At 42.1% G+C, this 27,055-nt stretch overlaps 1 protein-coding gene across 1 annotated transcript; it reads left to right on the top strand.

Annotated features, from left to right (window-relative positions):
* The first annotated feature begins 3,529 nt into the window (after window positions 1–3,529).
* Window positions 3,530–25,664, top strand: LOC137098714 (ephrin type-A receptor 4-A-like). The gene is made up of 19 exons (XM_067475239.1): window positions 3,530–3,796; window positions 4,405–4,472; window positions 6,351–6,548; window positions 6,848–6,958; window positions 7,350–7,704; window positions 14,775–14,930; window positions 15,623–16,168; window positions 17,562–17,686; window positions 17,832–17,991; window positions 18,096–18,207; window positions 18,975–19,033; window positions 19,229–19,342; window positions 19,437–19,622; window positions 19,698–19,759; window positions 19,938–20,147; window positions 20,413–20,589; window positions 22,586–22,773; window positions 23,809–23,994; window positions 24,646–25,664. The coding sequence occupies exons 1-19, from the start codon at window positions 3,640–3,642 to the stop codon at window positions 24,761–24,763; spliced, it is 3,288 nt and encodes a 1,095-aa protein (XP_067331340.1). The 5' UTR covers window positions 3,530–3,639; the 3' UTR covers window positions 24,764–25,664.
* Window positions 25,665–27,055: the final 1,391 nt, after the last annotated feature.

Below are 27,055 nucleotides of genomic sequence, written 5' to 3'. Positions count from 1 at the left end.
TGAAGTAGCTGTGAGGGGGGGATGAGGAATTATTGTGGAAAATTATAAGAAAACTTGTGATGTAACAGTCTGAGTTGCAAGTCTGCTGTTTTAGCCGACACTGTAACATTGACGGCTCCAACAGAATGAGTAGTAGAAGACGAAAGAGGGGAAAATATAGAATTAAAAGACCTCTGTGACATTAGGAAGCGCCCATAGGTATTTTAGTCTGGCAGAGCTAACTCCTGGCCAGGGAGACTCCCGAGGATAGAGTCAGCCAAAAGAGGTGAGGAGAAAAGAGGGGAAGAGAGTAGAAAGTATTTTTAGGGTGGTCTGTTATCTGCGGAGACGAGGGCGTGTGATATCACAGCCAGGTCACATCGCTGAGGGGGAAACAGCATGGGCTCCTCCACTGAGACGGCAGATAAGGAGGAACAGAACAATGAGATCCGTCTCTCAAACGCACACTCGTACGTCCGCAAAAGTACACAAACATACAAACTCAGAACCTCATAACCACATCAACAGGAAGACAGGCTGCAGCTTCACGCTCACACATCCTCTCACAGATACTTAGAAACCCATCAAAGATGGTAAAAGATCATATCAGAATGAAGCCTCAAAGCTCCACAGGTGACCTGAGAGTGTGTGTTATTGCTCCAGTGATGGACGGACAAAACCACCATTATCATCAAGCCACTTCACTCAGCTGTGTATCTCTTTCTTTCTTATGCTCTCTCTCTATGTGTCTCTCCCCTATTGTAGCCCTCTGAAGATGTAAATGCCAGCAGAACAGATGGATGGAGAGAACATCTCATCACTTTGACACCATGTTTATACAATCACACAAACACACAAACATGCCACACAAACACGCTTCACGTGCACCCACACGCACACACACACACACAAACACACACACACAAACGCTGTGAAGCGAGCTGCTGATGGAGATTTCTTCATTTATCAAAATGAGCACCCTACGTATGCACATACACTTTGGTGTTTTGGTGCTTTTGATGAAACCTTCTGTTTGCTTCTTTGTTTGCACTAAACATACACAGGCATAAACACAGACGCACATCCACATGTGAACACTCATGAATTAAGTAATTTGCCAGACTAGCAGCTGTTATGAGAGAGATCTGGGTACTAACGAAAACGCCTCTGTCATGGAAATGAAGCTTTGTCAACCCCAGGACTTCGACCACACACACTCACAGTGGGCAGATTTAGAAAATCTGACTGTCACCAAACCTGGAGAATATTAGTCGACTTGCATGAATATGAAATGGTTTGAGCTCCCAGAACGATGTAAGCGCTCGGTGTATGACTGCAAGCCAAATGAAACTAACTCGCTCCAGGAATATCTTAGCGAGGCTTTGAGGGAAGATCCTTTTTCAACACCCAACACTGCCCCCCTACACAACCGCCACCCACCCAACCAATCAAATCCTCACTTGCAATGCACTGCTCCTCATCTCTGTTCTCTGCTTCTTTTGTTCATCTCTCTCAGCCGCCCACACACCTACCGTCCCTCGGGCTTTTCTCTTTACACTCTCACACACATGCATGCATTTACATTTGGCTACTTTGTATGTAGTTTGCTTTATTTCTTCTCGTCTTTTCCGTTTTTCTCCTCGTTGTCCGACACTTGGATATACTGAGTCTGTGTGAATGTAGGTTCACATGTGCACATTTACAAGCAAAAACACACACAGGGCCTATAGTTATTTCTTTATAATACAGATGTGTGGGCAGCAGCCATCTGGGGCCCCAAAGGAAAACAAAAAGTAAGCGTGCATGTATGTCTGTTTCTGTGACATAAAAGGCTAAGGGCCAAGCGTAAAGCAGGGGTTTGAGGTTGGGGACTTGTTGTGACCCCCCCCCCCACCAGAGATGGGGAGCTCTCAGGGGAGAGTGGGAAAAACATCCCGACGGTCATCAATCAAAACTTCAGTGACACAAATGACCAGAAACAAGCAACTGTTTTCCATCCATGTCAGTGTGTCACCTCCAGCCCACAACCACATCCCACCCACTCACGCCGCAACTCCATAGGCCCTCGCCGCACGCCGCTCGACACGATTGGCCTGCCAGTCCCCAAGTGAAATCGTGATCCCGTCTTGGCTAATTGGGTCTTTGTGATTGCGCAGTCTGTCGTGGCACTGGGGGAGAAAGAAACGTGAAAACGGTATTATGGTGGATGGGGGGAAGACTGGCAGGTTGAAGCATGGAGATCGTTTTTGGCGTCTCAATGCGCCAGATGCTCTTCCTGGGTCCATTATGATGCCTTACAGGGGATCGAGATGGTTTCGGCGTAGCAACTGTGAAGACACAAAGCGAGATGGAGACCAACACAAATGCACACATGCAAATGCAAGTTCACCCACACTTACATGTGCTCTCACACACACAGTCCCCTGTTTAATACACTTAAAACCAGTCACAAACCAAAACAATCTTTGAAGGTCTTTTCCAACAAAGGTTATGAGAACCCTTGAATGTTTCAAACAGGGGCAAAACCAAGTTGAGCATGTTTCACCTTTTGTGGTTATAATGTACATCTGATCGCGGAAAACCCCATTGGATTAATGAAAACGAAACTATTTGCTTCTTCAAGCTGTGATTGTTCACCAGACTTTCTGAGACAAGGAGAGTGTAGGAGGATAGGTCATGAGCCTGCTCTTTGTTTGCTCCACCAAGCTCCTGCACGAGGCTGTAGTCATCCTTCCTGTTTGTAACTGCCCTATTAATAGCCTGCTCCAATTATTATATCGTGTCCATGAGGGTCTTATAGAATATAAATTATTAAATATTGCAGATGACAGATGGTGGGGAGATGATTGAAGCTCCTTATCTTTCCTTTATCAGCCTCAAGATATCCAACAATCTAATAGACACTTTCATCAGTCCTCCTTACCCCCACAATCATCAATAGGTGGCGCTACAGTCACGCTCCTCGGTGTTGATACTTCTCAGGACAAAGAGCCTCCAACAGCCTTGACTGCTATTAGCAGAAGCAAATATAAGCCTTCCAGCACTCTGTTTGGAAGCTGTGAAATTTTAAATTCATGTGAGAAGCTGTGTGATTTAACAAAAAAACATGATGGTGTGACGTTTAAGACCCCAACACCTGTTGATACCCTGCTTCAGGGTATCACTGCTTAATGTCACTGTTAGTGTGCAATAAATGGTGTCCAAAGTACTGCATTCGTTATTATTTACCTTCAAAGTGCAGTACTAGCAATCATCGTGTGGGCTTGTGCAGGGGATTGTAGAATATCTCCCTGGAAAATCAAGAAGAATTGACACATTTAATTTAGCAACTGAGACATCATTAAACTCATAACCATTAAATACGAAGGAAAGTGTGTTAATATTTTCCACTGTCCCTACACTAATTATAATGGACTATAGTATATTATGGTCCCGCTTCTTTCCACAATCCGATTCTTGCCTTTTTTAACAACTTCAAAATGACTCTAGAGATGTTATATTGACCCCAATATGGAGCGTCGTACTGTTTGTCATTTGGCTCCTGACATGTGAATGACCATTAAGGGAAGCGTCTGAGTGGATGAGACCGCCCCAGTATCCACTGCTGCATCCAACTCGCTTTCACACGTGGGTTCATTCACACACACTTTTCCCACCGGGATGGATCGGCTTCAGCCAGCGTGCAGAGCCAACGGAGAACACACACGCCTCACCACGGCACACATGGCTGCAAACCTATGGCGATTCTTTTCCATCTTCAGCTGGATAATAACACTAGCTTCAAGTTCGAGGACGAGGATTTATCCACCCAACGAGGGTAAGTAAGGAGTGAATCGCCCGAGCTGTTTGACACATCTCGGGCTCCGGGAGGCTGGGAGAGACACCGCTCCGTGCGCGTCCTAGGATGGTGAAGAGCTGGGCGAACATGCAGCGAAGCTCGAGCAGCCCAAAAAGTTGGATTATAGGACAAAATCACAGTTGTTATTTCTTCTGGAGTCAAGCTAAATATTATCCTTTTCCCGTGTTGTGTCGAAAATATTTTTTGGAAATACAGACAGTATGAAGTCAGCATTTACACTTTTGAATTGTTTATGCATCGCTCAGATGTGATGCCTTTTATTCAATACTAGAATCAGACATTTTAAAGTGAAAGCCTATAGAGTCTTTATCTGTTATTAATCAACAACAGTGACAGTGGTTACTCAGAGTAAACAGACATTATTAGAGATTACACTTAGACCTCCTGCTTTTTCCAGATTTGACATTGCAGTTTAGTGGTTCTTCTTCTGGTGGGATGGTTAAGTCCTCCAAGACTTAATGTAACTTAATTCTTACTCATGAGGATTTTTTTTTTTACTGAAACATGGTAGGCTGTTTGCCCTTAAGCCAACTGTGTGTGTTTGTGCCTGTGCGTGTGCATTTTAGTGACCCTGCTGGATACCAGGACAGTGCCAGGAGAGCTGAAATGGGCAGCCAGTCCCTCAGAGGGAGGGGTGAGTGGGAGCCTTTTTTTTTTTCTTCTTACAGATATACTGTTTACAACCTGTTCTCTCTTTGTAAAACACACTCATTTTATTTCTCTCTCTTACACACACTCACACACACACACAATTTGGTCTGGAAACTGTAAATAATCATCCCACAGATTTTGAAATGTGCTGTTGTTCACCAAGCCTAAGTGCTAATCTGAGAGTGCTGGCGTTGTGTTTGGCACAAGTAAAGGCATAAGCCAGCTTGGTGGTGGGTGTCATTTTTTAGGGATTTTTACTACTGTGCAGTTGCCAGAGTGAATCCTGGAAATATCATCAAATATCATTTCTCTCATCTTTTTGTACTTTTTTGTTGTTGGTACATTATGATCTGGCATCTACAATATGTGTCCTCACTTCCGCTCGGTCTCTACCATCACCTCTTTGTTGGTTTAAGAGCCACTGGTAAACTTGACTCTTTATTTCCTTCAGTCACCGTGCTCTCATTCTTTCACACACTGCTTGATTGACAGGGTCCTGGTCTGCACGCACTGAGCTTTTGATTAGAGGCACCCCCCACTTTTTGCATCCCCTAGCTACACGCACATACACACAAAACACCATTTCTGTGTGGTTGAGGCAAGTGCAAAGCTTTTCCCTCTAACAGCTGTGATTTCAGTCTGCTAACAAAGACTCCAAAGGAGACTAGACAAGGAGGCATCATACTCCACAACAGCTTTTTACAGCTCTCTTCCTCGGCACATACATATCCCACATAGACACATGGAAGCATACAACACACAAACGCACACCCTACACAAAGACATGATTATGTGCTCATGCTCTTCCTCATGTGTACATGCGTTTCATTCAAATACTGTACATAAAGGAGTCAGACTGATGCTAGAATATTTAGACGGCTACCAGTGATATTTGAGGATTAAAACAAATGTTGTAATGATAAATTAGGCAATGTTTAAAATAAAGTCTCATCTAAAATATGGTACAAGAGTAAATATTCAACAATAAACCTCATTGGAAATGTAAAAACGGAATTAGATAACACAAAACAAAGAAATACTCTTGAATTACAAAACAATTTAGGTAAAATGTACCTATATTACATTTTATTTTGATATTGATATATAATTTGCTGCATTACTTTCTGTTTACATTTCTGACAGCATATGGGAAATCATCATATACATATATATGTGATAAACCAATATTTGCCAATAAGATCGACCCTGATTAAATATCATTCCTGCTGAATTAGATGCACTCTTTCACACACACAGTCCACCCCACCCAGTACCCACATTGTGTCATTCTCTGGCTCTGCCTCCTTTTCTCACTTTTGATACGGCACATTTGGAGTGTATACAGCTCTCACTGGTAGGGAGAGAGTGGATTATTATTCAGTGGCAATAAAAAGCCAATTTGGAGTTGGAGGCTCAGCGGTCATTTAAAGGGTCACAGTACAAGGCAAATAGTCCGCTCTGTTGAGATAGATGGTGCAGTGAAGGTTGAGCCTGTTTCACTTGTATGGAAATGTGACTCTAAAAACCTTGGAGTTGTAACAAATCTGAAATTGCGTGCAGCTTCAGATTTAAAAACATGTTAAGAGATAATCACTTTTAACATGTTTTCTGATGAATAATAATACTTTGATGGAGTATCTGCTTCAGTTATCCAATACTCGACTTTGCTGCTGTTGACATATAGCAACTCTAAACCAGTGGATGCCTGGAAAGTAGAAATCAACTTCAAATATTATAGCCCATATTGTAAAGTTATGTAAGGTGTACACAGTCTGTGTTTGATGAGCCAAAACATGTTCAGTAAATGACAAGTGCAGTCAATATACTGCATGTCTTAATTCGTATGCATTTTCGTTCCCAGTGGGAAGAGGTGAGCATAATGGATGAGAAGAACATCCCCATCAGAACATACCAAGTATGTAACGTTCTAGAACCCAATCAAAATAACTGGCTGAGGACAGACTGGGTCCCTCGGTCTGGCGCTCAGCGGGTCTACGTCGAAGTCAAGTTTACTCTGAGAGACTGTAACAGCCTACCAGGGGTCACAGGAACCTGCAAGGTACAGGAAACTATTCATATAATGTCCTGGCAGAGAATATTAATCAATGGGTTAAATGATAAAGGGTTTTAACAAAGTAGGGATTTTCCATAAAGGTTAATCTTGCTTAATAAGTTGTTTAACATTTATGGTAATTAGTAAATGGACAGACTGCTGCTAATGGAGCTTTATTATACATTACAACTACTGTTTTTAATGTATAATACAATGTATATACAATATAATACTTGTAATATTAAGTGAAAAGATGACTGCTGATGATGCCTCAATCTCACTTTTTGTTCTTGTTTGTCCTGTAGGAGACATTTAATCTGTACTACCATGAGTCAAATGAAGACAAAGATAGCTACATCAAAGAGAGCAGCTTCATTAAGGTGGACACTGTGGCAGCAGATGAAAGCTTCACCCAGGTAACACTAAGCAGCTGAGTCAGGCTTTGAGTTTTTCCTCCCTCCTTCCTCCACTAACGCCCCCTAAAAAAAAACCACTGGATGTAATTTTTACATTTCTTGTAAAAGCGCCTCCATCTTGGATGTTCATTTCTCCATCCTAGGAACATTGTCAAGGTGCTTTTGCTTAGTCCTTACTAAAATTACTTCTGATTTTAGCACTGTAGGCAGCTTATTTTACCTTTGCGATCAATAGATACCAATCTGGGTGAGACCTCAATGCTGAAAATGTGAAGTTCAGCCATGGTTCAATAGCATATCTTACTTTAAGTTGAAAGGAAGGCAAATTGAATTAATAAGGGCTGACACAGTTTACTGCACATTTTATTGACTTCTTTCACTTTCCATCTAGGTGGACGTTGGGGACCGCATTATGAAACTAAACACTGAGGTGCGAGACGTGAAGGTCACAAATCGGAAGGGCTTCTACCTGGCCTTTCAGGACGTTGGTGCCTGCATCGCTTTGGTTTCTGTCAGGGTGTTCTACAAAACCTGCCCACTCACTATCCGTAACCTGGCAACATTTCCTGACACTGTTACCGGAGCCGATACATCCTCCTTAGTCGAGGTCAGGGGGTCTTGTGTCAACCAATCAGCGGAGAAAGAGGAGCCTAAAATGTATTGTGGTGCTGATGGAGAGTGGTTGGTTCCTATTGGTGGATGTCTCTGCAACCCGGGATATGAAGAGAAGGGGGGGGCATGTAAAGGTAAGCGATGCTGGGTGCAGCAGAAATTCTCCATCATTTGTTTGTTTTTGTGATGGTCTGATTCACTGGTTTTGGACTCGTCAAATTAGCTCTCCACTCCCTTTGTGTTGCGAATTAGTCCCCCATTTCTGTGAGTAACAATTATTAGAGCTGGATTTAACAAGCTCCTTGTAAATGATCAAAAACATTGAAAGCGAGTTGGTTTGTGTAGTAGTCATTAACAAATATTTTCAGAGATCTTTTGAAGAAATGGTGTAATTTATGTTGGATGATTCCTTTAAACTGTAATGGTTGAGAGAGAAAGCATTTTCTGTCAAAATACTTTGTATCGTAGAGGCTTTAAAAAGCAGCCTCAAATAACTGTGAGTAGTTTCTCACTGGCTTTGACTAGGCCATCATGCCACATTTCCCCTAAACTTTCAATATCCTTTATCAAGTCAGTTTATTTTGGATTAAGAAAAATCCAAGCTGTGCACATAGATATAAATTCAACACAAAGCAGTCTTTTAGGTATCAGTAAAAGCATTCAGGTCTTAGTGTGAGGTGTACTGACATAACTACAGCCATCTGGACAAAAATCATTTCTATCACTTACAAATCTGGTCTGAACTTTATGATAACAAATATGCAAGCTGTTCACACCTCTCATTGACATACAGTACATGTGGCAAGGATGACGTGTAATGTTTGGAAGTGACTGTTGTGATAGTGAGAACTAGTGAGGACTAATAATGTGCGTGTTTACGTGAGAAAGTGGGGTGAACGTGGGACAACAGACATGGTGCAGACACTTTTACAACATGGCCTCACTCCCTCTATGCGGTCACATGCACGCAACAGACATGCAACATGTTCGTTCGCACACACAAATACACATACACACAGATGGACAGAGACCAATAGAGAGACAAGGGAGCGCAACTCACTGATCTGCTCCCTCAGTTTTATTTATGAAGCCTATCCCAGCAGGCTAATTGTATAACAAACAGACCCATAATTCAAAGAGACAAAAAAGAAATGCTGAGACAGAGAACGATGGAGAGATGGACATAAAGAGAGAGATTCAGTTGGTGCCAGTTGGTGGCAGTTGGCGATAAAGAAAGAAAAAAACGTCTTTTTTTTTTAATTAAGAAAATCAGTAGCCAAAATTCTCTATGTGACAAATGTCCTCTGAAACCTTCACCCCAGTTGCCCCCTTCGTTCATTCTGAAAAGAGGAGGAGGTGGTCCCTGAAGCCTGAAAGATGTTCCTCCTCAACTTGATTTAGGAGAGACCCTTGACTCTGTCGAAACTCCAACAGATGTGAAGTGCCATCTATCTATCTGCAGCTCTCTTCTCTGTCTCTTCACCGCTCTTACTGCCTGGCAGGTTGTTGGTCGGGCTCAGCTGCCTCAGTAGAAATCCATCAAAGTCTGGATGAATACCGAATGCTGCTCAGCGAAAACTCTGACCCTGCAGTATTGGATAGACGCCTTAACGCTTCTCCCATTTTAAGTTCGTAGAGGGGGTGGCAGAGAGGGATGGAGGAAAAAGGCACTTAGATTTGAGAGGAGATTTAGATCCGTCTCTCTCTTTATCACCCAGGTCAAACGTTTTCTAGACTCACGTGACTTCACTCAGTTAGGATTACAGACGCATCCAGACAGACAGACGGAGTGAACGTAACATGGGTAGACACACCTGTTAGTACATTTTTCATGCGAAGATAATGTGGTGTATCCTCACTTTATGGGCCAAATAGCTTAAAGGAATAAGTCAACATTTTGGGAAGTTTCCTCATTCTCCTTCTTGCAGAGTTAGATGAAAAAGGTGAGGTGGCTAGAAACAGCCCCTCACAAAACTGCAATTTCTCATCGTTACGCTTAGATATGCTTCTAGTTGGATTTTGTTACTTTTGGACAGAACCAGGCTGTTTAACCTTCTTTGTGCTAAGTGAGCTAACACTCTGCTGGATCCAGTCTCACATCTAATAGACAGATTCAAGAATGGCATCAATCTTCTCTGCTTCCTTTCTGAAAGAAATCAAACTCACACATTTCTTTAAATGTCAAATTATTCCTGTAATGTAATTTCTTAAATGGTTAAAATTATAATGATCACTCAAAGAAGTCCCAACCTTTTTTGTGAAAAACATAACTGTGTAATAAAGCATGCAATTTAAGAAATAGTTAACTATCCTTGTGTGCTATAGACATTGTCAATTTGTTCAGTATGTCTTTTTGGTTAGATAGATTAATAAGCTTGACATTTATTTTTTTAACATTTGTCAGTCCAGGTGCAACAACCACAGTTTGCAGAAAACCTTATAATTTTTACTGAAACAAGAGTAGACTTAGCTTAAGTGGTGAAATGTGAAAAGTTCATTTTCAGTGTTGACACAGAAGATGAGAAGAGAAGCTCTTGGGAGGAAGAGGGGATTAGATGTTGAATGGGACGCGAGGTAGACTGAAAGAAGGCCACTGACAACAGAAGGCATCAATGCAGAGCCACCCCTCCCCCTGCTGGGGGTTCGTCATTGGGTGCAAAGGGGGCGAGTAGAAAAACACAAGAGAGGGGACTCCCCCTTTCTCCTAAACCCCTGGTTAAGACTAAGGTCATGACTGATCCTGATGAAGACGTCAAAAACTGACAGGCACACACACACACAAGTAGAGGGAGAGAATTTAGCTGCAGAGTGCAGGGTCATGACCGAGCTAGATGAAGACGTCAAAAGTTTGACAGCTGCGGCCCATCTGAGAGGATCGGAAACGAAAAAGAAGAGACAAGGCGAGCGGAGGAGAAACAACAGAGAGAATTTGAAATGTGAACGGCTAGAGAGGCAGAATGAAAGAGAAGCCTTCTGCTTTTTGTTCCACCGTCTCTCTGCTGGCCTCCTTTTTCTGTCGTCTGATTCTGCTCGATTCTGCTCGACGCCTGGGAGGGTTGGAACGTTTCTGTGTGTGTCTTTGCATGTATGTGTGTGTGTGTTCTTCTGTGCCTCCGTCCGGTGAGATTTTACGGTTGTGCTTCTCTCCAATGCACCTGCAGTGTCTCATCAACAGCAGAAAGTGTTTGAACGTGAGGGATAAAAAGAGCGAGGCAGAGGGGAAGACAGGAACACTGAAAGAGAGATGACAGAAAGAAAGAGTGAGCAGATGATAGAAAGAGTGCATAATCGCTGTATTCAGTCCCTCTAATTATTGCATTGCATTTCTGGACTCTAGACATGTTGGACTGCTGATTTAGTGTGTGTGTGTGAGTGTGTACGTGTGTGTACTGTATCTCTGATTTTCTGCCTAACAAAGCCCTCCCTCCAATAAACTCACAGCTTGGAGGACTGCCCAGGAATGCCTAGAAAATAGTGTGGTAGGGCAAACAGAGAGGGAGGAGTAGCGTGTACTTGTGTGTGCATGTGTGTGTATATGTGCATGTATAGCAGGTGACAAAGCAGGCAAAAACAGTGGAATGGCAGCAATGATTGTCTGAAACAAGCCAAACCCAGGTGGGAGGAATGGTTTGCATTCCACCGTCACAATCAAAGGGTGTATGTATGTGAGTGTGTGTGTGTGTGTGTGTGTGTGTGTGTCTGTGTCTGTGTCTGCCATTGTCTCCCTCTCCCAGGTTGTTCTCAACATAGAGGAGATTTGCCAACTCCACCAGCCCGTCTGTAGCTCTCTGGCATTGCAACAAGCGCCGCTCACCCTCTCTGTCTTTCCGTCTTTCACCCATTATCCCTCCTTTCTCTTTTCTAACTCTTCTCCCCGATCCACGGGCAGGGGTGGGGGTGCTGCTGCTGCTGGTGGCAGGGGGTGATCTGAGTGTGATGGGGAGGAGGCTTATTGTTGTAGAGTCCCTTTCAGATGCTAATGTTCGCACTGTTGGCTTTGGGCAGAGACACACACACACACACGCGCGCACACACACAAATTTCTCTTTAAACCATTAGTTTGTGTGAGTTTTAAAGTTAAACATAACTTATAGCTTCAGCTTCGACTAAACAAATTCTCATGATTTTAAAGGCAAACTAACTCTGAGGAGATGTAAGATATGAGATACACATGGCACCAAACTGTATAGGGATTCGAATTTGCTGGGGGGGGGGGGGGCTTGCATTTATTCAATGAAGACATACAGTTGAGAACAGATAAGAACAGCGGGTTGTCTCCAGCAACTCTGTTGGTTTTAATTAACAGGGCATGACCCCTGTGATTAAAAGTGTCCCGCCTTCTAGTGTGACAGTCTATCAATCCATCAATCCATCTGTCAATCTGTCCCACCCTCCATCCGTCATAGAGACAGGTGTCAGACTGGAGCGGTCAGGGGTACTTCCTCTATGTACACTCCTCTGGTGGGAAGCAACAAGGGATGATGACAGATAACATGGGGTCAAGGAGAATACAGACACAAAGACACGTGGGAGACGCATACAGTGTGCCGACGAGGCTCTTAGTTGGATTTGCAATGAGCTGCATTTGCATTTTTGGTAGCAGAAGAATGCATATGCAAATGCCGACAGCGCTGATAGTAATCAAAGGGCACCTTCCTCTCCATGTCTCTCCCTTCTCCTCATTCAGTCTTTTTCTCTTTATCTTTTTATCTTGTGCTCCTTGTCAATGTCTTTTTCTCGCTGTCTCTCCCATCAACCTTCCCCATCCTTACTTGTCTCAAGCAGCCAAACAGCTGATTAAAGTCTTTATTGTCCTTCTCAAAGACACAACAAGAGCATGCCCTTACACAGTCACATATATCTACGTATGCTTTTGCCTCAACTCCTCAGTATGTTTGTATCCAGATCCCTCCCAGTTAACTGCCTGCATTCAGGCTCTGCACCGCTCTCGGTAGGGTAGGGTTAATGTCGGGTTAATGACAACCTCGTGAGCTCTTATTCCAGGTCAGCAGCACTCACCACCCTGTCGGAACCCGCACTCAAAAAAAGACACAAAAGGCTAAAGACAACAGAGAGAGCAGAGACACGAGAGAGCGCTGAATGAAGTTTACGACTTGCTCCTTTTTTTCTTTCTCTTCCTCATTCATGCTGTCCTCTGTGTTGAGGACCAGGTTAGAAGATTGGATGAGACAGAGACAAAATGACAGTGTGCTACCCAGTGGCAGTCTTGTTGGGGCCTTTAATCAAGTCACCAGGCCAAATACTTTTCAGACTTCCCTCTTTTTCTCATCCATTCCTCACTTACCTACTTTGGTGATTAAAAACAAAGGAGTGTACATCACAGGCAGAGAATTAGAAGTCCGCATTTTATGTTGCGTATGATGAAATCAGCTGACTCAATAGTATGAGTCATTCACTAGATGAAAGCCATTCTTATCAGCTTTAAATGTGTTTATGAATTTACAGGTTCTGCATGGTTTTCAGCTTTCTGTGTGGGTCCCTTTGAACTTGTATCAGTATAATATTGGCAATAGCAATAAACACTGTTAGCTGGCTTCAAAGCTTTGAGGAGGTTGGAGAGGAGATATACAGAGATAAAGTTAGAATGAGAGAGTTATCAGAGACACAAAGAAAAGTAGAGGTCGAGGAGGAAGTGAACAGGGAGCAAATGAGCGAGGTTGTGAAAAATGTGAAAGGGAGGACAAATGAGTGTGTGAAAGAGCAAATCTATGGAGGCTCACACAGATGGGACAGGATGGTCGGTGTGAGTAGATTACAGAGGAGACTTCCTCCCTCTCATCTACTGAAGAGAGTGTCATAAAGCACACTGACATACTTGAACACACACACACACACACACGCATCATTCCCACATTCCTATCCACTCCCACCGGGATGTCTTCATCTCCCCTGGAAATGTGAAAAGGCTGGGAGAAAGAAGAAGGAGGGAATGTGGAAAGACGTTGGGATCGAGGAAGGAGAATGAATAGGGTGTAATGATGAAACAGAAGGTGTGGAAAAATGATTGCGGTTGAAACAAATGAAGGATTTCCTTCTGAAATTAAAGAGAGAACAAAATGGTTCTAACCAGCCACACTTGCCACCTCTTCTGCTTCACCAGTGGATGTCAAGCAGTATAATTATGCACTCATTTATTGTATTGTTGCTCTGTCAATGCATGAACTCCTTGGTATATAGAGAGAAGATTTCTCTCCCTCCCATCTCTCTCTCTCTCTCTCTCTCTCCCCCTCTCTCTTTTTCTGTTTCTCCTCTTTCATATATTTAAATGTCAATTATATTTGTGTGGGCTGTCGGCACCTTGGAGTTTTGATGTATTCAGTCCTTGTGTTACTGGTGTGAGTGGGAGCTGATCACTAAGTGTTCTTTTAGGTGTTTCTTTCTTTGCACATCAAAATCAGAGATAAAAGAAGTCAAAGTGCCGCTCATCCTTATACTATATCCATTTCTTTCTACAATTTGCGTTGCAGTTTTTTGTCTACAGAAGAAAATACTCAATGTGATGATTAACTTGTTGTCTGGGTGTAAAAGCAGAAAAAAATGACAAATCAGGGGGTCAAGGGTCAGCTGCACTGCATGCAACCTGCATCGCAGTAAAGTTAAATTGCTTTAAACTCACTAATATTGAGGATGTTTTAAACGTTCCGTGTAGTGTTTCTCAGCGAAGACACATATTACACAATTAACTTATTTGGCAGAGCATAAAATATACTTGCAAAAACTTTTAATGACATCTTGACAATTGCTTCAAAGGATGAGTCTTGTTCAAAAACCTTAAGGAATTAATATCATTGCACAAATGCAATTCACTTCACTGTTTGGGTCAAGCCTACAGCATGTCTCTATATTAAGATGAGTAGTCAAGAATGTGTACTTGTGGTCACGGTAATAAAGCACAAAATACAAAAACTCGGACGTGCTATCAAAACATTTCTGCACAACACCACCAATAATTGGAAATTACACAAAAGCATAAAAAACTCAATTCCCCTTTGTTTGTTTTTTCCAATAAATTTAATGTATAAAACCTGTTCCCTTTTACTTTGCACCATGTTTTCACATTGTTAGTGTCATTTTTATAGTTTTTGCCAATGTGACCTGTTTATATATATGCAGGTATGTGTGGATAAGCATTATTATTAAGTTGAGGTTTTAAGACCCTTTGTCTCCATCTTTGTCTCCACAGCCTGTTCTGTTGGTTTCTATAAGACCAAGTCTTCAGATGCAGCATGCTCCAAGTGTCCTCCACACAGCCACTCGCTCGGAGAGGGGGCACTCGTCTGTGACTGCCACTCTGGATTCTTCCGTGCTGACAGTGACCCTCCCTCTATGGCTTGTACCCGTAAGAGCACACACACATCCACACGTACTAATAGAGGATATAAGTGAAAACACAGATGATATGTGGGCAAATAGCTTGCAAATAAAAGAAAAATAAGCTCAGTCATTGTTTCCCAGCTTTTCTATCTCTACCAAACACGGGGAGACACAAACTTGTCTGAATGCCATCCTTGTTTCATGATCCCATTACTTATGACTAAGCCTCCATCTACATCCTGTTTGGGAGTGATAACTAAAGACATTGAGAAGTGTATAAATGTTCTCTCTCTCTCTCTTTCTCTCTCTCTCTTTCTCTCTCAATCTCCATCTTTAAGTGAGTAAGTAGTTTCTATGTGACAGACTTGGGGACCTCAGTCTGTGTGTCATAAACTTAATTATGTCTATATACAGCACATGGTTTCCTTGGCCTGGGAAAAATGAAAACACACAGGCACACACATACACACACACACACACACACACTCACAAAAATGCCACAGAAGAAAACATCCAACCCATCAAAAACATCTCTGAAAACCGATACGGTTTTCATTTTGCTGCCAGATGTCTATATTTCCACCAGTGCCAAAAAAACTTGGGTGCCCCCCAACCCCCACCCCACCCCCACCATTTCCATCTTCTTCTGCTTCCCTCATAGAATGTACATTTACTTGGTTTTGTTTATGCTCAAGTTTATTCCTGTTTCATCCTCAGAGCCCCCATCAGCCCCTCAACAGCTTATCTCGGTTGTGAACGAGACCTCGGTGGTCTTGGAGTGGGCCCCCCCTCGCCGGCTGGGAGGACGAAGTGACACCAGTTACAGCTTGGAGTGTCTCATCTGCCAAACAGCGAGTCAAACAGGCAGGCACAGTCAGACTGGCGGTAAAGCTCCCCCTAGGAATCATAGCGTCTCACTACCCGAGGCTGAGTACGGTGGCCTCGGGATGCAGTCAGATCAGGGCATCGTGGACTCTGAAGCCCAGTCAGGAAGAGGCGTGTTTCAGAGCAGACCAGCACCTGGAGATTACCCAAGACTTGGCTCCAGCTCAGTCTCCAGCTCTCAGCTATGCCTGCCCTGTGGCTCGGATGTGCTTTTTACTCCTGGCCAGACCAGCCTGAAGAATACCAGGGTAGTAGTGAGCGAACTGAGGGCCCACACGCACTACACTTTCATCATTCGCGCCCATAACGGTGTCTCCCAGGCCAGCGGCGCAGGAGCAGCCCAGAGTGTGTCTGTCACTGTCACTACCAACCAAGCAGGTGAGAAGAGAAGTGCTTGTGTGTGATAAACGCGTTAATCAGATTTTTGACTGTTGTGGTAAAACAAAATCTGCTTATAATCATCATCTGTAAGTGGGTCAGAACAATACAAACTGCTGCTTAGTGCATGTGGTCCCACAGAGAAGGACGGCCCCAGGAGTAACGTTCAAACCTGTGGAAACATGAAATACTCTGCAAAAGCTCTGCCTTTAGCTACACATGGTAAAGTTAATAACCATCCCCAAATCACTTTGGTGTAAAACAACAGTGATGCATTATTGCTTTCAAATATAGTAGGTACATGTTGTTTGGAATCACACTCCCACTCAGGTTTGGAAAACATATTTTTGCCACAAATGTTTTTTGATGTTGCTTTCCAAACGGTAGTCCAGAAATTCATTTTCATATTATGCATCCAAACTTTGTATGGAGTTTTAATATTGGCTATAAAGAGCTTCCCCTCTGAATTGCTTATATAATAACATAGTGAACTGTAATGTTAATCAATTATGTAAGGAAACATCCATCACAACATAGACAGAGAAGTTTCACTAGTAACAACATCAGGAAATGGAACTACAAAACACTTCTTGCTCCGTCTCAATTGGAAATTTGCTTTTACTATCACTGTCATAGTTGCCATAGTTATTACTGTGTCCTCCTACACCTAACAGCAGTTGAATTAATTATAGGGGAGTTTTCAAGAGGGTAACAGAAAGCAATCTTTGAAATGTAAATCAGTGACGTAAATACAAATAGAGCTGTTTGAGGGGAATGTAGATATAGTAAAAAAACACCCCATACTTACTATAACTAAAATTGTGGGATTTGGGAAATTCTGGAGGCGTGTTCTAGAGGAAGTGTTTGAAAAAAATCACCCAGATTTTATGACGTGTTTCATTTTATTTTGTGAAAGGTGTCAGCAGCTGTGTGGCATCCCTCACACATGCTCTCCATTAGTTTTCAGAGTGCGCTTTTCATTTTGCTGTTACATCTCAACTGTCATTGCTTTAAGTCGTTGCGGTGGCATTTTAGAAACTGGCGCACCTGCTTAGTGCTGCCCTGGGGAAATAAGTTAGCTGTGTGTGCACAGCATGAGAGTGTTTCTGTTATGTGTCAAGTCCAACCTGCGCCACCATATGTCCAGATATCATGCGAACACATCACAGTAATGCAGCGATGTAGGGGGAGAGAGTGGAAAACGAAGGCTTGCCTCTGAGATTTAGATCAGTTCTCAGGTGTATGTGTGTCAGTGGAGCTCATGAGAAACAGGCAACATACATAATTCGAAGCATTGTGTATTCTATGAACTGCATCTTTAAATACACAGTATGTCTCTGTGCAAAGTTATTCTACCGTGACTGAATTATCTCTCCACATCTTTGACTCTCAGCTCCCTCCCCGGTATCATCCATTCAAGCCACCGATGTCACCAGGCACAGTTTGTCGTTGTCTTGGCAACAGCCAGATCGACCCAATGGGGTCATCCTGGAATACGAGGTCAAGTTCTATGAAAAGGTGAGTCGCCCGCAGGTTAATGCAGCTCACGCAGCTGTCTTGAATCTCAATATGTTGGTGCACTGTTTGTATTTTACTGATGCGGAAAGATGGATTTGAAGTCAGGCAGTGAAAAGAGACCCCTCTTTTTGTCCCACATAATCAGGATCAGAGAGAGAGATCCTACCGCATAATGAGGACTTTCTCTCGGAGTGCTGATGTCACGGGTCTTAACCCTCTCACTGTGTATGTGTTTCATGTGCGTGCTCGCACAGCTGCTGGATACGGAGAGTTCAGCGCTCCATTTGAATTCTCCACCAATTCAGGTACTGCGACAATGCCGTTCATTTGTTTTAGAGGACACATGAAAGTTTGTATGGGAAAAAATTATCACTCTTTGGCTGGTGTCTGCTGTGTCCTTCCCTTTTAGATCCATTCCCCCTGATTGGAGAAGGAGTTAACTCAGCCTTTTTGCTGCTGTCTGTCAGCGGGGTTGGGATTTTACTGCTGATATCTGCAGCAGTCTTCATCATTAGCCGCAGGTATACATATACACAAATACACACACACACACAAGAATCCATGCGTGCAGACCTATAGGCTTGTTAGGCAGGTAGATGTTTCCCCATGAATGCATCACTAACTTCAACATGTGTGCTGTCTCTACCAGAACTACTACTTTAGGCCAGACTGCCACAATGCACACAAACAACACACACAGTTCCTCCACTATTGTGTGGCTAAAAAATATGTGTATGTTACCTGGAGCATTTAAAGGGATTAGAGTGGAGACAGTGATAATCCCTTTGTCTCTGACTTGTCATTACTGTTCTTCAGCAGCAAAACTTGTGTGCCTGCTTCCGCTGGCGTATACATACGCACACACAAGCATAAGAAAGTGCCCACAAACATACACACACACACACCTGGAAACCCACAAAGGTGTTTTTGACAGTTTCTTTGTTTAATAGAAAACACCTTTTATCTTTCCCTACCTGAGGCGTTGCCCCTCCTCCCTCTCTCCCTTAAATGCTTTCATCTGCTCGCTTTGTGTCTTTCCTGCAGCCTGGTTGCTCTCTGTTCTCATCGTCATTGCTTTCTTTTTCAGCAAATCTTGAAAATCCCAAAACATGCACAGCAATATGAAAAACAAAAACACAAAAAACAATGTGACATATATGCTCTTTTTTCAGGTCACCTGACTGTAAAAATGAAACACCAAAAAACACGACAAACATCAGATCACACATCACTTTTGTTCCATGTCCGTGTCTGTTAAATGTCCAACATTTCTTATGTGTCTCAACAGAAGGAGCAAGTACAGTAAAACGAAGCAGGACTCAGAGGAGGAGAAACATCTTAACCCAGGTAAGCTGCACATATACAGTGAAAAGATAAAGACAGATGGATGCTCTTTTTGTTTTTTGTTTTTCTCCTCTGATCCACCTGCACACATTTTATGCAGACACTGCCAAAGACATTTACATAACATATTTCTCACCCTCCTCTGCATCCCGCCTTCTTCTTTGCTTCCTCTTGTCTTCCACCTCTCCTCTGCGGCAGGAGTCAAAATCTATGTGGACCCATTTACCTATGAAGACCCCGACCAGGCCATCCACGAGTTTGCCAAAGAGATTGACGTTAACAGCATTCACATTGAGAGAGTTATTGGCATGGGTAAGCCTGGCATTAATGGTTGGACACACACACAAAGGAACCCACATACACATAAATTTGTGATTCTAACTTGGCTGTTACACTATGCGTGTAGGAGAGTTTGGGGAGGTGTGCAGTGGTCGGCTGCGAGCGCAGGGAAAGAGGGAGATCTACGTGGCCATCAAGAGCCTGAAGGCAGGATATTCTGACAAACAAAGGAGGGACTTCCTGTCTGAGGCCTCCATCATGGGACAGTTTGACCATCCGAACATCATCAGGCTTGAGGGTGTCGTCACAAGATGTAAGTAGTATTTGGGTTATAACGTAATGTGGAGGGTTGTAATTTAGCCTAATAACTCTACCTGTACCTCTTCAGGCAAGCCACTGATGATCATCACCGAATACATGGAGAATGGATCTCTGGATGCTTTTCTTCGTGTATGTGCCTTTTATTCTATTCCGTCTATTTTTTGTTAGGAAACAAAACATACATCGAGTTTTGAAGATCATTTTCTCCAATTTTCTGAAAACACAAATAAAATGGTCAGTCTTCACTGCAGAGGTAGTTGTGGGTGCCCATAATGACCTGCTCTTCTGTGTAATTAAAACATTTCAGAAACATGACGGCCAGTTCACAGTGATCCAGCTGGTCGGCATGTTGCGTGGCATCGCTTCAGGTATGAAATACCTGTCAGACATGAGCTATGTTCACAGGGATCTGGCGGCTCGGAACATCCTGGTCAACAGCAACCTGGTGTGTAAGGTGTCTGACTTTGGCCTGAGTCGGGTTCTGGAGGACGACCCAGAGGCCGCCTACACTACAAAGGTAATGTCTATACATACAATCATTTGATTTTTGCTTATTGCAAAAATGATCACTCTTTTTCACTAATTTAAAATTTTTACTTGATATTCAAAGCTATTACATATTTGTTAAGACTTGCCATAGATCAAAAGACATCAATCAAAGACTTAGCTGAAATTTCATATTTCTGCATTAATTAACCAGTGAATTAAGCAATAATTCAATCAGGATACAGACAGGATGAAGTCCATAATGGACTGAACGAAAACCTTTACGGCTGTTTTAGGAGGCCATTGGGACTTATCTTTCTCCTGGGGGAAAGATCCCCATCAGGTGGACGGCTCCTGAGGCCATAGCCTTCAGAAAGTTCACCACGGCCAGTGATGTGTGGAGTTACGGCATCGTCATGTGGGAGGTGGTTTCGTATGGAGAGAGACCCTACTGGGACATGAACAACCAGGATGTGAGTCATTTTTATTGTGTAACCTATTCAGTTGTTTCACAGACAAGAAGAGTTGATGAAGAGGTCAATGTCCAAAAAAGTATCTGTATTTGTGAAGTCAGGGAATCGATCAGTTAGATTTAGATGATGGATTACTGTCAGATATGATGGTTTTTTTTTTTTTAAGTTATTTATTATTATTCATATTTTTGGCCATTAATGCTATTGGCATTTTACTCACCACTGTCAGTATTCACTTTTGGGAAAGAAGCCACATGATAACATTTGAACACAAGATGATTTAGGGCATGATTTGATAATTTAGGTTAAGTTTAAGCCCCGTGATATCTAAAGCAGTGCGCAGACACATTTTGTTGATAATGCAGATTAAAGTTGAAGTAGGAAGTAGTCATTTATGGTATGAATGTTTAGAGTTGGAGTAATGATATAATAATTGACTTACTATTCATTTCCAAATAAGTAATTTATATATTATGGCCAAAATGTCTGTCTGATTGCTTGTGTAGTCGCCCTTATACAATCAATTTTGAGGCTATAGCTGACTTCTGCAGTTAATTGCTAAATGAATGGCCAGAAAAAATACATCAAAATAAGAGCCAGGTTCAAAAAAATGTGAGTTTTTCCTGTAAGGTGACCTCTCTACGCAACTTTCTCTGAACACTTTGTGCATTTTCATCAATTATAGTTTTACTTAAACATAATTTGTGTGCTGTGGCTTTCTGGAGAAGTCAAATTATACTTTTATGTCTCCACAGTCTATAAACTGGACTTAAATTAACCCCATTAAACATATGAATAATTAAAGAGGCAGCACTTGTCTGGGACAAGAGCTCTTGAGGAAACTGTCCTCTGTGGGACTCACTGAATTCTGACCCAGTGTCTTTGACCTCTGCGTTATCTAAAAAAATTGCAATTTTTGCGCTTAAATTGTCCACAGAGAGGTCTGCAAGCCAGCATTTTGTTCACCAGTCATAAGTCGTTTTATTTAAGATAAATATTTAGACGTAATAAAATTGAGTATAGATTTCTGCTTAGTGTTATCCTTCAGGCAAGCACACAGTCTTTATAAACTTAGGGTTGATTTACTTGTTCTGAAGAGTTTTAGAGATCTGAGACAAAATCCTGTTTCAGAGCAAATTTGCAATCACTTTGCTATCAAAGCCTGTTAAGTTTGAGTAGGTCAAAGAGCGAGTCTGGCATATGGAAATTTTCAAACATGATTGATTTCATCTGCAGCACTTGTGTATTCTAAGAAAACTTTCCTGATGAGCCATTCTCTAAAACCATCCTTTTTAATTATTTTCTCCTCTGCGCAAATTAGTCAAGCTGCCCTTGTTTTTCGTTTTTTTACCATAATTGTTTTAGGGAAACACACGGATATGGACCTACCTCAAAGCTACATACAAGCATTTGTACATGTGTCCTTTTCATGTGTAATTTAATAATATAATTTGTGATATTTATGAGTGTGTTGGTGATATGGATATTCAAAAATGCAATGCAAGAATGAAAAAGAGAGCTGCTCACAACTGCAAAAAAAAAAAAAAATCAAAAATTGTAATGGCAATATCTCTCAAACAACAAAAAAAATATAAATCTTTGGAAAATGGTTTTGCTTTCTCTTTGATTTTAATTGCAGTGGTGCTTTCAAGTGGCAGTTTCATTGAGGTTCTATGGCTGGGATTTTTCATCATTTCCTGTCATTTCCTTTCATCAAAACCATAAAGTACATTGATTTATTTATATAACAACTGCAGAAAGCATTTTGGAACAGTAAGTATGCAGTAAGTGTGCAGTATTAGTTTGTAGGATGGAACTGGGAAAAGCCGAAATTGCAGACAGACTAATGTACGTGAAAATAAGTTGTTTTATGGGACGGTTTGGGAATGAAATAACTTGGCATATTGAAACATTTCTCAGATCTGGAACAGGATTTAGCCAATTTTATCTGTGCAGATAGCATGATAAAAGTATCAAACCTGTGTTTCTTCTGTAGGTGATCAAAGCGATTGAAGAGGGCTATCGCCTGCCAGCTCCTATGGACTGTCCCATTGTGTTGCACCAGCTAATGTTGGATTGTTGGGAGAGGGAGCGAGGAGAGAGACCCACCTTCAGCCAGATACTCAACATGCTCGACAAACTCATCCGTAACCCCGGGACTCTGCGTCGGACAGGAGGGGACAGGTACACATTGACCATCTAGAGACAAGCATCGGTGACAAACACATGCATTGCCACATGCAAGAACTGGCCACTTTATTAGGTACACTTTGCTTGTACGCGATTCGGCCCACTTTTGCCTTCATATCTGCCCTAATTTTTAGTGGCATAGATTCAACAAGGTGATGGAAACATTACTTATATCTTTTGCTCCATATGGACATAAAAGCATCACGCAGTTAATTGTAGGCTGCACATCCGTGATGCAAATCTCCTGTTCCACCAATCCAAACAGTGTTCTGAAGACTGTGGAGCTCATTTGGGTACAGTGAACTAAGTGTAATGTTCAAGAAACGAGATTTGTTTGTGACATTGTGCATTATCCTGCTGGAAGTAGCCATAGGAAGATGGGTACACTGTGGCCAAGCAGGGATTCACATTGTCAGCAACAATACTCTGAGAGGCTGTGGCATTAAAACAATGCTTAGTTTGTGATAAAAGGCCCGAAGTGAGCGAAGAAAATACCTCCTACACTATTACACGTCCACCACCAGCCTGAACTATTGATACAAGGCAGAATGGATCCATTCTTTTGTGTTAATTATGACAAATTTACATCCCACCATCTGATTGTTGCAGCAGAAATCAAGCCTCATCAGACCAGGCAACGTTTTTTAAGCCTTCCATTGTTTAATTTTGGTGAGACGTACCAAGTTGTAGCCTCATTTTCTGGCTTTTAGCTGACAGCAGTGGTATCCAGTGTGCTCTTTTGCAGTGGAAGACCATCATTCAGAAATGCTCTTCTGTATACTGGACCTCGGTTAAAACAAGTGCATATTTGAGTTAATGTTGCCTGGCCATTGGCTGATATTAACAAGCAGCTGAACAGATGTACCTACTAAAGTGGCCAGTGAATGCAATTACACACTCGTTCTGTACTCACACCTACATGTTTTCAGCCACACTGGTAGCTTAACATGCCCTGCTCTCATTCAGTTATGTTTTTTTTTAACACTTCCATTTACATACATTGCCACCACATTTCTTCTCTCCTTATAGGCCTACACCCACCATGTTGGAGTCTGAGGTGGGCTCAGAGGTGTGTGTGTCAGTCGTGCCGGAGGTGTGTGTCCCCGAGTGGTCGATTTGTGAGTGGCTGCAGTCTATTGGGTTGGAGAGGTACAGGGACACCCTGTTAGCAGCAGGCTACACCAGCCTTGAAAGCCTGCTCTCTCTCACACACCAGTAAGTGTCTCTTCTTGTGAAATTTATTGAAGTTAAAGTCGCTTTGACATTCACTCATCTCCAAGTTTCATAGCACAAAAACAGCAGTATCCTATTTCTCGGTGTCGTAGAAATCTACGGTTATCCAAAATCATATAAAAAAATATAAAAGAACCACATCAGTGGAAAGAGGTTCCTTTATTGCACTATTGCAATATGGTCCTTTAAGTTTCATGTAAACAACTTTGTAAATGTCTCGTTGTGTCACTGACCATGCTTAGGGATGTGGTTTCTTGTTAACATCTCTTTCCTTTGTGACTTTTCCCTTTTATGTGTTTTTATAGTTCTAAATGACAATGTGGGTCTACAGCATAAACGCATAAACTATCTCAGGCTTTGCCTCTGGAGACAATTTGATTTTATGGCTATGCTTGAAACTGTTAGACGGTGTTGACTGTTAATCGTCAGGGTGGTGGTTAAACACTGGTTCAGATATGCTCTTAAGACATTGAACTCCAAATAGCTCCCGATGGGAAAACAATCAAGTTGCTATGGACAAAATTGTCAGTTGATTGTGGTTGCTCACAAAATTGGTGAATCTCCCACTTTGCCTAATCCTTTAAATACTGCATGTGCGTGTCTGAACATATATCTTTGTCTCTCCACCCACAGGGAGATGGACAGACTTGGGATAATCACAGCGTCACACCAGGACATACTAATTGCCAGTGTGCAGCAAGAAATGTTGTCTCACATGCAGCACATGCAACACACAATGGTTCCAGTCTGAGCTGATGAATGGATACAAACCTGTTTTGAGAAGAATTTCATTTACCTCATCCATGCACTTTAGAGGGACTTTTCACCAGTGGAAATACAAGGAGTGGAGCAAAGAAAAAGAATATGAGAGAGAGAGAAGCAGCACTTTTGTGAACTTCCATCCTATGGAGCTTTCTTAAAAAAGATAAAAAGAACATGATCTGGATGTGGCCACAGATAGCGTTAAGCTTCCGGGAGCGTAGACTGAAGCCTCATCCTCTTCTCCAGTTGTATTTTACATTATTTTCCAATGTGTTTTGTGAAAGTTGACATGTAAGGCTGTGCATAAGCAGAATGGCTTCCTACATTTTTATTTTGCTGCTTTGGGCTTGACTTGAATTAATATGTGTGTTGTGTTTGTTTATATGTCTGTGTGTGTATGTGTATGTGTGTGTGTGTGTGTGTGTGCACATGTGTGGTTGTGTTTGTGTCTGGGTGCGAGTGTGTGTGCTGTGCGTAGTGTGAACGCACACAACAGAATCTCCCAATTCAAGACGTCAGACACCTTTGAATATTCTCAATATGCAAAGTTACTGGAGAGTAGCCCGAACGAATGTATAACCACAAGCTCTTACTGGGTTCATACTGGAAGATCAGACTGTACTAACCAAGTGTGTAATTTACTGTATTTTATAGTTTTTATTTTTACTTGTATGAAATTTAGTTTTTGTCCGGTCAGACATTTAGATTAGAATGTTGTCCATTTGTGTCTGTGTTTCTTGCGTGATGCTAAGAATTAGCTACAGGAAGCATTTTGTTTATTTATGGTCTTTTTTTTATCTAGTTTGTACATTGTAAAATAGAGACATTTGAGGAGATACTGTAATGATTGCCATATTGCATTGCAATAAATGCCAAAACTCATCCATTTATGTAGGGTGTAATCTTGTTTGAGCAGAACATTTGCAATGTAATGTATTTAATGTACACTTTATATTGTAATTAGACAGAACATCAAGTAAAGCCTCAAGCTCTTAATGTTTATAATGTTTCTGAGTCTGGCAGAAGAAAGTGTCCTCTGTGAAAGTTGAGACTTAGTCAGAGGTGCCTGTAACAAGGAAAACAACTCCAGAAGAACACCACGCTGAAATACTGCTGGTGTAATCACACAGTGTTGGGTTTGTCTGCATGTGAAAGAGAGGACAGACACACACACAAAGACACACACACACACACACACACACACACACACAGAAGAAAGAGTAGGAGAGAGAAACTGAGGGGAGAATAAGAGCTTGAATTAAAAGGAGAGAAAATTAAGAGTGGGCTGTCACCATCAGTGTCTGTGTGGCATCATGTTTTTGTCGGCTAAATTGGGCTGAGTTTGCAGCGCAAACTTGTAGAATCAGCAAACATCTGTCTCCCACTATACTACCACACACACACACACACACACACATACATATACAGACGCATACACATTCATACACACACCAGGGAGTTGATTGGAAGAATCCTTTGATACATAAAGGAAGAGAAGATATGATCTGGATTCTGGCAAAAAATGTCAATGTTTTTCCAGCCTAATGAGTTTCCTGCACACACACACACACACACACACACACACACATCAAGCCTTGCCTCCCAATACATCCAAATCACACATAGCAAACAAAATGCTGATGGTGGTTAATGAGGCAGATGCCTCTGAGTAAGAGACAAAAAGAGGGAGAGACACAGAGGGAAAGAGTTGGATGCCTTAAGGCAGTGAAACAGGCAGCTTCTGTCAGATGAGACACTGACACCACATTTAGCAGGTAGCCATTTGCAATGATGTATCATACGTTGAATTTTACTTGAAAATTGGTAGAATGACAAACGTTCTTGTAAAAACTAACTTCATGCAAATAGTAGCTAATTGTCCCAGGATGTTTCTTAGCCACGCTGGCAGCAAGCGTCCATCAGTGACCGTGTTATTCTTTTTACTTCGGCCCAGCCTGAAACATCTCAAACATACAAATGTGTACTGAATTTAAATTTTTTGAGCAGGGCCTCTGTGGCAATGACATTTTTGTTTAAAAAAAAACGAAACATTTTCGCAAAATGTGCACTTTTTATACCTTTGTTGTAATGAATTACAATTACCCTGTACACTGTACACAGAGTGAGAGGAGTCTTTTCTAAGTAGTTGATTCCCTCCCTTCTACAATTCTCTGACCAGACAGCAGCAGTTTTACATTCTGACACTTGTCATATCGGAAACCTCAAGTTAGCATCCCAGATGGAAACGTGTTTCGTTTTAATTTATGTGCCAGGGATCACA

This window comes from Channa argus, chromosome 14 (assembly GCF_033026475.1).
Source record: "Channa argus isolate prfri chromosome 14, Channa argus male v1.0, whole genome shotgun sequence".
Classification (NCBI taxonomy): domain Eukaryota; kingdom Metazoa; phylum Chordata; class Actinopteri; order Anabantiformes; family Channidae; genus Channa; species Channa argus.
The sequence above is the reverse complement of the archived record's forward strand: the minus strand, read 5'-3'. Positions and strand labels throughout refer to the sequence as shown.

Coding starts and splice junctions, on each gene's coding strand:
- LOC137098714 (XM_067475239.1), top strand. CDS start 3,640: ATGGATCGGCTTCAGCCAGCGTGCAGAGCCAACGGAGAACACACACGC. Junction 18,208..18,974: donor GTCTTCATCATTAGCCGCAG/GTATACATATAC, acceptor GTGTCTCAACAG/AAGGAGCAAGTACAGTAAAA. Junction 20,590..22,585: donor GGGACATGAACAACCAGGAT/GTGAGTCATTTT, acceptor TTTCTTCTGTAG/GTGATCAAAGCGATTGAAGA.